Source organism: Pelodiscus sinensis, chromosome 31 (assembly GCF_052426305.1).
Source record: "Pelodiscus sinensis isolate ZL-2025 chromosome 31, ASM5242630v1, whole genome shotgun sequence".
Classification (NCBI taxonomy): Eukaryota; Metazoa; Chordata; order Testudines; family Trionychidae; genus Pelodiscus; species Pelodiscus sinensis.
This window is the reverse complement of record NC_143082.1, coordinates 4,177,819-4,187,175: the sequence shown is the minus strand read 5'-3', so window position 1 is coordinate 4,187,175 and position 9,357 is coordinate 4,177,819. Positions and strand designations below refer to the sequence as shown.

Genomic DNA, 9,357 nt, shown 5'->3' with positions numbered 1-9,357 from the left:
CGCTCTCTGCCCCACAGTGCCCCCTGATGAGCTCCCGCACTCCTCCCTGCTGCATAGCACCCCCTAGTGCCGCACTGGGGCATTGCCATCAGCACTGATTGACAGGGAAGAGCACCCCCTACTGAGCCCCTAGCTCCACATTGGGGTGAGCAGTGAGGGCCAGGACCCCATCTTGTGACCGCACCCCAATCCCTGGAGCACAGCACCCCCTAGGGCCACCCTGGGGCCAGCGTTGATTAAAGTGGTGATGCGTGTCCCCCGTTGACCCCCGGCAACATCCTGCTGCCCATCCAAGTTCTGAGCTGGCACATGGGACCTTCTGTGATCTGCAGCAGGGTCTCCAAGGAGCAGGGCAAAACCAGACACTCCCCCGCCTCCGCCATCAGGACATGCATGTCATTGCTGCGTGCCTCGGTTTCCCCCTGTCAGGGATAATACTGATCTGACCGCCTTCTCTTCACGGTCTGACCCCATTCTCCTCCCCCTCACGATGCCCCCTCCCCCCCCGCCGCCCCAGCCTGCCAGGTCCCCATTGGGTGTCACAGCCCTCAGACTTCCTCTAACGAAAAGCCACACAGGAAACGCTGAAGCAAGAAAGGAGCGATTTCTCTCTCATGCTCTTGTAGCTGCACCGTAAAAAAAAATAGGGGAGAGATTTTTTTTTTTTTAAGACCCAACCCGGCCTGGAAATCTCCCCTCCAGGGGTGCTGCGGGCCCCACGCCCTGCTGGAGGCAGCCTTCCCGGGATGTGAGCGTGACGGGGAAGGAGCAGCCAGAGCCATGGGTTCGCGGATAAAGTAAGACCCCCCCCCCCCCGGATTGTCTCTGAGCGCTGTCAGGGCGTGGGCTGGGGATTTTCGGCCTCCCCTTGCCCCGTTCCCATTTGCTGAATCTTGAGCTGATCAGCGGAGAAAGTGAAATTGACCTTTGATCCCAGGCGGAGGGCCAGGCCACCTTATGACCCCCCCTCTTGGCTGGTTTCAATGGCTCAGGCCCCCACGAAGCGAGTGGCCCAGAGGGACTGGAAGATTTCTCCCTTCGGTGGGTTGGAAGCTGGGGCCGGGGGGACACCACCCCCGGGGGGATCTCTGCAAAGGGGCGACAGAGCCAGGGCTCTCTAATTTGGGCTCCAGCGGGGCAAGCATGCCCGGGTTTGAGTGAGCCAGGCAGGTGAGCAGCCCTGGGTAGGAAGAGCCGGGGTGGGGGTGGGATGTTGCAGTTGCGAGGTGGGGAGTTCTCCTCCATCCCTGGGGCAGATGGGAATATGGGGCACATCGGTGGGGGAGGGGAGTGCCCCTCCCGGTGGAGTGGTACCGGCTAATTCCGTTGCCGTCCTTTGGCATCTTCTGGCCAAAGATTCCCCCTGCGTAGGGATGAATTCAGCCTCCCTTCGGAGAGGCAGGTCCGTGCCACCGTCCCCCTGCTCCCAGGGGGAAACTGAGGCCCAGGGAAGGGGAGTGACTTTCCCCAGTCTCAGAGGGGTCACCGTGTCAGGCTGTATCTGAGAAACCAACGAGGGCTCCGGGACACTTGAGAGGTGAACAGATTTCTTCGGGCATAAGTGAATGAGAATGCAGGAGCCCCGAATCCTCCCCCTTCCCGGTTGCTCCCTACTCTCACCACTAGACCCAACTCTCCTCCCGGAGCTGGAGAGAATAGCCAAGGGTCCATAGTGTGTCAGTGCAGTCCCCATGCCAGGTGGAGTCTGGATCTGTCACCAGGGTCCTTGACCAGGCCACCCTGGCTGGCCCTGACCTGTGCATTAAAATCCACACACACACCCTTGATCCCCAGGAGACAAAAACTCTTAGCAGCCTGAATTGGGCCCTTCCTGGAAGGTTTTCCCCCAGTGCCCGCGGGGGCAAATCTGCAGGGTCCTGTGACTGTGGCCTGTGTGCTGAGCTTGGACGGTCACAGCTCTTCGGCGGGCCAGCAGCGACAGGTTCCACTCTTCTCTCCCCACCAGGGAAAATCCCCAGAAGACATTTGATTTGTTCTTCGAGGCGGCCTGCCCCAAGTCTGCAGAGGATGGTAAGTCCTGGCCCAGCGCCCGGGGTGGGCGGGTTGTATGGGGTTTCTTGGAGGGGGTGGGCCAGAAGGGAAAGGAACAGGCACAGGGGTTTTTGGTTCCACTCCGCCTTGCGTCCCCTGGGGCTAAGGGCAGCTCACTGATCCGGGAGCCAGGACTCCTGGCTTCTGTCCCCAGCCCTGGGAGGTTTGGGGAGTGGAGGTGTCTAAGAGGCGGAAGAGACGAGGAGTCAGGACTCCTGAGTCTGGTAGGGAAGAGGGGCCTAGTGGGTAGAGCAGTGGTGCAGTGTGTCTTTTCCATCGCTCTGGGGGGCCCACAGACACAAGGGCCATCCCGGGGCATTTCAGGGGGCGGGCGGCTGCGTCCGGAGGGACAGCATTTGGGATGGGCCTGGGGGCATCTGCGGTTCAGGAGAGACCTGAAGCATCTTTGGCTGTCTGATATCAGCTGGGATTTCCTCAGGGCCCGTCAGCTGAGCAGGGACCCATCAGGTCTGTGATTGGATGAGAGACCTGCAAGCAAAACTCCTGGGGGGCTGTTGGGTGGCAGGGGTGAAGGAGGGGGCCTACGTCCCAGTAGGATGCAGGCACTGGCGTGGGGGCTCAGCAGGTATTTTCTCTCACTTCCTGCCAGTAGCCTGGGACCGTTCTGTTCTGCCACCCCAAGTCCCCCTGCAGTTTGAATGATTGTCCTGGGAACCAGGTCATTCACTTCCTGCCCCAAACTGTTTTCCCCCAGCGGCTCCATCCACATCGGGGGCGGGGGGGGGAGAGGGATCCCTTGATAAACAGCCCCCCTCCCCATGTCCCACCCCAGAAGCAGCTGCTTGTCTGTGCCGGTGAGGGATCCCTAGGTAAACATCTGTCACGCCACACCCCAGAGGTGGTCGCACTTTGGAACTGGGTGAAGAGCTGCAGTGGAAGCAGTCTGCCTATATTACAGCCCAGCTCCCGTGAGGTCCTGGCAAATCAGACACCCCCTCCCCATGGAGCAGGGGGGCTGGTTCCAGGGGCAGCACAAGGCCTTGGTTTAGTGCCTCCCCCCCATTGCAGAGCCGGGTGGCTCTCGACAGTCACAGGAAGTGGCGAGACCGGAGGTGGAGGCAGCTAGCAAGTCTGCCGTGTAGCAGCAGTGTGTGCGGGGAGGGGGGGCTTCGTGCCCTGCACAGGTGTCACAGGAACCCACATTCCCATGCCAGCTCCCGGTGGGTGGGCACTGGCACCCTGGGGAGGGAGCTGTCCCAGCGAGAGGCAGCTCTGAGGGTGCGGGAGAATCCAGGGGCAGAGACGGATCTCCCCTCAGGCCCATGGCTCCCCAGGGATATTGGGCCTCGCTCGCCCCCGTGGGCCCACCCAGCCTGGGCCCCCACCTCCCTGCTGCAGTAGCAAGGGGGGATTTCTCCTCCAGGCTCGGAGGGCCTGGGGGACTCCAGGGGGATGGGAGATGGGCTACGGGACCTTTGCCCCCTCAGCGGCTCTGATCCAGCTCCTGGCTGTGCTGCGGCGGGAGGGGGGAGGGTCATTACCCCCCAGGAGCGCTGATGGGTGGCTTTCATAAAATGATTAGAGGGAAGGGGGTGGGGGGCTGAGAGCCAGGACGTGGGTTCTAGTCCCAGCTCCGGGAGGGGAGTGGGGTCTAGTGGTTAGAGCAGGAGAGCCAGGACTCCTGGCTTTGGAGCTTTGGACACGTCATTCCTAACCCTCTTCCTGCTCCCCACCGGAGAGGGAGTTTGGGGGGGCTCAGAGGAGGTAGAAGAGGGGGGGGCAGACAGTCATGGTGGCTCTCTCTGCTTTCCCCACAGACCCCCAGGTTCTGAGGCAGTTCCCGGAGGAGTTTGACGACCAGGTCTGTGCCCCTCTGCCAAGCGCCGTGTTTCCTCTGCCCACATGGGGGGGGGGAGCCAGCTGTACATCATCCCTCCCCCCACAGTGCACTGGGGCCTGGGCCCGGAGCCATGGGGCTGGGTTTGATCTGCCCCACGTCCCTCTAGCTCAGTACGCCCCCTGCTCAGTGATCACACCCATGGGCCCTCTCCCTCCCTGCCCCCTAGATCAGGCCCTCGTGGGCCTGTCTCGCCTCAGTGGGGTTAAACCAGCCAGGTCTCCCGGAAACTCCTCACAGCTCAGGCCTGGTGTCTGGTCTGTTGCAAGGGCTGGGGAGTTTGATGGGGCTTTTGGGGCCCCGCGTTTAGCTCCAGGGGGCTGTCCCTGCCCAGCGTGTGACTGCCACCTTGCCTTCTCCAGGAGTCCATCCAGATGCTGCCCAAATTCTGCTTCCCGTTCGATGTGGCGAGGTAGGCGGCTGCGTGGGCACCTCGATGGGTGGGCATCCGACCCGGTTCACGGGGACGGCCCCAGCTGAAAGCGTCCCAGGCTGCCTGGGGCCCAATTGCCCCTGGCCAAGCTGGGCTGGCTGCAGGGAGTTCCCTGAGGGGAGGGGGGGCTGAGTTCCCCGCCTCCCAGGGAGCAAATGAAAGACCACTGGGTGCACTGAGTGCCCAGGGGAGAGGAAGATGCTGAGTCACTGGCAGGATCAGGCCCAGAGAGCTCAGTGCACCATGGCCGGGACCAGCAGAGGGACTCCAACCACTAGACCCCACACCCCTCCCAGAGTCGGGGAGAACCCAGGAGTCCTGCACCCCACCCCGTGCTCAGGGTGTTGGCCTGGGACAGGCTCTGGTTCCTGTCTGTCACCAGTGCCCAAAGCTTCGGCCCCGCCCGACCCGGTGGCAGGGGGCTGGGGCCGGCCGTCAGCTTCCTCGTGTCCCATGGGACTCACGGGTGCCCTGACCCCTGCAGGGTAAAGGAAAGCTCCATGGTGCAGAACTTCACCTTCGCCCTCACAGACCTGGAGGGGAACCAGCGCTTCGGGTTCTGCCGCCTGGCCGGCGGCTTCCAGACCTGCCTCTGCATCCTCAGGTACCACGCGGCGTGGCAGGGAGGCGGCAGTGGGGCCCTAGCAGGTGCCCAGTTCCCACAGCTGCCATGTTCCCCCACATCCTGCTGGGTCAATTGTTTCCATTCCTGGGGCTCTCCCGTGTCCCTGGGGCGGTGCAGCTGGCTTTGGGCATCTTCCTCACTTCTGATGCTCCTGAATTGCCTTGCCGTGCAGCTGTTACAAACAGGGATGCGCCTCGCACCAGAAGCAGCTGCCTCTGCGCTTTGAGATATAAACAGCCTCACCCTAGCGGCAGCTGCATTTCAGGCCCTTCATCGCGACGTGCCTCAGTTTCCCCAGCTGAGCTTTTTGGGACACAGACTCTCACTCCGGGTCTATTCAGTGCCCGGCAGGGCAGGTCTTCTTCTAGGTCCCGTACCACCGACAATAAACCGCCCCCTGCTTCTCTTTCCTTCAGTTACCTGCCGTGGTTTGAAGTTTTCTACAAGATCCTCAACAACATCGCAGACCATTTGGCTAAGGGGCAGGTGAGCCCAGGACTCCTGGGTCCTTTTTGGTGGCTTTTCTCCCCCCTCCTCCCCCTGCCATCTCCCATCTCACTACATCCCAAGCACCTTATCACCGTCTCCACCCCAGCTCCCTTTGGGCAGATCAGTTTCATCCTTTCTCTCTCCCCATCAGCTCCATGAACTGTCCGAGCTCCTCTCCACGCTCTATTGCCACCCAGTGCCCCAGCTGAACAGCCCCGTCAACCTCGAATTTGTAAGTATCAGCTCAGTCTCTCACTAGGGGGCGCTGCCTTTCCTCTGGGTCCATTATCCATCTGTGTAGGGTGGGAACTTGGGGGAAGACGTGGAATTAGGGTAGGGGTGGGGTGGAGCAGGCGCTTGGAGGAAGCAGGGGAAGGGCCGGACACCCACCAACTAGAGAGGAAGTTGGTGCCTATCCACAACCCCCTAAAATAGCCGAATTTCACAGGGCCGGATTTAATGGTCCATTATATCCAGTATAATTTACAGCTATTTGGAAAGTAAAAAGCTGGTTTTTCCCCCCCCTTAGCAAACTTTTACCAATAGAAACTTTTTAGCTTTTCCTTGAATTTTTTTGCCTGAAAATGTGACCTTTGGGCACTATATTTTGGCAGAAACCTAAAACAGTCCAATTCAAACTGGGGCTGTCGGTGCCTTGTGGGAGTTGTAGTTCAAGTCCCTTGTGTGCCTGGTCCCTATGGACCAACTCCCTGTTTGGACTACATCTCCCAGAATGCACCACTTCCTCCCCTCGTGAAGGGCGAAGTGTGACCTAGGATGCTGTGGTGCATCCTGGGAGATGTAGTCAAACCACAAGCCCATGCTACCATCTACATGTTTTGTTAGTCTTTAAGGCCCTGCTCAACTATTTGTTGTTTTTTAAGTTTTTTCAAACTGCAGAGTCCTTCCTATAGAGGACGACAGCAGCATGAGGCACCCAAACGACAAGTCCCACGAGACACCAAGGCGCCCTTTTTAATTGAGGATACTCTGGTTTGGGGCCAAAATATTTCAGTTTGGGGTATTTTTACATAGCAACACTTTCCAGGAGAAGCAGACGGATGGGGGGTGGGTGGGAATCCATTAAGTCAAACCTCAGTTTTCCATTGAAAAAATCAGGACTCTTCAATCTAGTGGCCAAAGGGCTAATTAAATCCAGTGCCTATGGCTTGAGGGTAGGTGGGTTCAGACTGGAAATAGGTGTACATTTTTGACTGCAGAGATAATTAACCATGGGAACAGTTTCCCAGAGAGTATTCTCCCTCACTGGCCATTTTGAAATCAAGAGTTCGGTTTAGGAAAAAGAGAGCCAAAGTGTGTGTGGAGTGGGGTGAGGGGGAAGGGAAAATATAATCTGAGGCTACGAAACCGTGACGGGTGTGGAAACAAGGGAACGGAGAATGGTTATTTATCCTTCCCCACAACACAAAATCCAAGGGTCACCCAATGACATGGATAGGCAGCAGATTTAACACAAAAAAGAGGAAGGCTATTTTTTCCCCACACACTGCTCGGTTAACCCGTGGAACTCCCTCCCTCAGGATGTTGCGATAGCCTCGTGCACAAATGAGTTTAAAAAAAAGAACTAGATACATTCACAATGAATAGATCCATCAGTGGCTATTAGCCAAGGTCCAGGATGTAACCCCATGCGTTGGCAACCCCGAATCGGTGTCCCAAAATCTTTGGCCACTCAGAGACGGGATGCTGGTCTTGATTGGCCATGGTGGGACCCTGTAGGGCAGCTCTGATAGGTTGTTTTTCTAAGAAGTCTGCTCTAGGGGTTATTTTGGGAACGTTTTACGGGATTTTGGCCTTGAAATCTCTTACCCCTCCGAGCCCCATCCACTGACCACGCCGGGGTGCACTGTGGTGGGGGCGTGCGTGTGTCTCTATGCTTTTATCCCCCTCGTTGTCCCGCAAGGACCAGAAGTTGAACAAACTGAAAATTACCACCGGCAACTTTCTGAAAGGCCGACACAGAGACCGGACCCAGGATCCGGCGGGCGGGACCGAGTCGGTGAGTCGGGATCCTCCGCCCGATTTTAACCAGCCGGAGTGTGCCGACTAACCGAGCGATCCCTTACAGTGTGGGGTTCCCCCCCCCGCCACAAGATGATCACTAGGGGGTGGGTGGGACGGGGGCTGCTGGAAGGAGAAGACTCTGCCTCCGAATCTTCTCTCTCCAGCCAGGGCAACCGACTTGGCTGCCAACTAATGACCAGCATGATGATGATTAACCGTGTGTAGCTTGAGTGAGCAGCACTAACTCCGCAGCACGGTGCCGCCTGGTGGTGGGGGCTGTGCTAATGCCCCCCTCCCCCCCCATCTTCATTACAGCCTTCGTACTTCATTGCACCCGACCTCGGCAGCCTGCCCACCATCCCGGAGAACGTAAGTCCCCGTGTCTTCCTCAGCAGGGGGATGTGAGAGCACTGACTGGCAGGGGAGTGCAGTGCAGGAGAAGGGGCACGCACTGACGGGCAGGAGGGAGTGCAGTGCAAGGGGAGGGGCGCGCACTGACTGGCAGGGAAGTGCAGTGCAGGGGGAGGGGCGCGCACTGACTGGCAGGGGAGTGCAGTGCAGGGGAGGGGGGGGAGGGGGGCAGTGCAGGGGAGGGGCGTGCACTGACTGGCAGGGGAGCGCAGTGCAGGGGGAGGGGCACACACTGACTGGCAGGGGAGTGCAGTGCAGGGGGAGGGGCGCGCACTGACTGGCAGGGGAGTGCAGTGCAGGGGGAGGGGCACGCACTGATTGGCAGGGGAGTGCAGTGCAGGGGGAGGGGCACACACTGACTGGCAGGGGAGTGCAGTGCAGGGGGAGGGGCGCACACTGAATGGCAGGGGAGTGCAGTGCAGGGGGAGGGGCGCGCACTGACTGGCAGGGGAGTGCAGTGCAGGGGGAGGGGCGCGCACTGACTGGCAGGGGAGCGCAGTGCAGGGGAGGGGCGCACACTGATTGGCAGGGGAGCGCAGTGCAGGGGAGGGGCGCACGCTGACTGGCAGGAGGGAGTGCAGTGCAGGGGGAGGGGCGCACACTGATTGGCAGGGGAGTGCAGTGCAGGGGAGGGGTGCACACTGACTGGCAGAGGAGCGCAGTGCAGGGGGAGGGGCGCACACTGATTGGCAGGGGAGTGCAGTGCAGGGGAGGGGTGCACGCTGACTGGCAGAGGAGTGCAGTGCAGGGGGAGGGGTGCACACTGACTGGCAGGGGAGCGCAGTGCAGGGGAGGGGCGCGCACTGATTGGCAGGGGAGTGCAGTGCAGGGGAGGGGTGCACGCTGACTGGCAGGAGGGAGCGCAAGGAAGGAAGCAAGAGGAGATGAAGGGGAAGCCGGGGAAGGGGGCCCTGGTACCTCTAATGGCTGCCCCGGGCGCTGCCCGCAGAGGAACCTGACGGAGTTCGTGGTGGCCGTGGACGTGCCCAACATGCTGCAGCTGTACGGGAGCATGCTGTACGAACGGCGCATCCTGCTCACCTCCAGCAAGCTCAGCACGGTGAGGGGCCCAGCGCACGCACACACTGGGGGGGGTCACGGGATGGCCCTTGGCACATACACTGGGGGGGGAGGTCGTGGGGATAGCCCCTGGCGCACGCACACACGCTGGGGGAGGAGGGTTGCAGGGATGGGCCCTGGCGCACACACACTGGGGAGGGCTGCAGGGATGACCCTTGGTGCACACACACAGGGAGGGGGCGCGGGGATGACTCTTGGTGCACACACACGGGGGGGGTCACGGGGATGGCCCCTGGCACACACATGCCGGGGGGAGGGTCGGAGGGATGGGCCCTGGCACACACACAACCTGCTACTCATGTCCCTCCCATCCATCAACACAGGCCATTTCTTGGGTCCCCTGCCTCCGCCAGCTTCACACAGGCCCCTCCGCTCCCTCCTCCC

At 60.4% G+C, this 9,357-nt stretch overlaps 1 protein-coding gene across 3 annotated transcripts in view; it reads left to right on the top strand.

Annotated features, from left to right (window-relative positions):
• Positions 1 to 554: 554 nt before the first annotated feature.
• DENND1C (DENN domain containing 1C) overlaps positions 555 to 9,357 on the top strand; it is a 29,774-nt gene continuing 20,971 nt past the window's right edge. The window contains exons 1-10 of one of the 3 annotated variants that reach the window (XM_075902311.2): positions 555 to 797; positions 1,967 to 2,031; positions 3,831 to 3,874; positions 4,273 to 4,322; positions 4,828 to 4,947; positions 5,385 to 5,454; positions 5,609 to 5,689; positions 7,382 to 7,477; positions 7,798 to 7,851; positions 8,843 to 8,953. In XM_075902311.2, the coding sequence (XP_075758426.2) occupies positions 781 to 797; positions 1,967 to 2,031; positions 3,831 to 3,874; positions 4,273 to 4,322; positions 4,828 to 4,947; positions 5,385 to 5,454; positions 5,609 to 5,689; positions 7,382 to 7,477; positions 7,798 to 7,851; positions 8,843 to 8,953 (708 nt within the window). In that variant the 5' untranslated portion in view covers positions 555 to 780. The remainder of the gene's footprint in view (positions 798 to 1,966; positions 2,032 to 3,830; positions 3,875 to 4,272; positions 4,323 to 4,827; positions 4,948 to 5,384; positions 5,455 to 5,608; positions 5,690 to 7,381; positions 7,478 to 7,797; positions 7,852 to 8,842; positions 8,954 to 9,357) is intronic. The other 2 variants (XM_075902310.2, XM_075902312.2) reach the window with 2 other exon arrangements.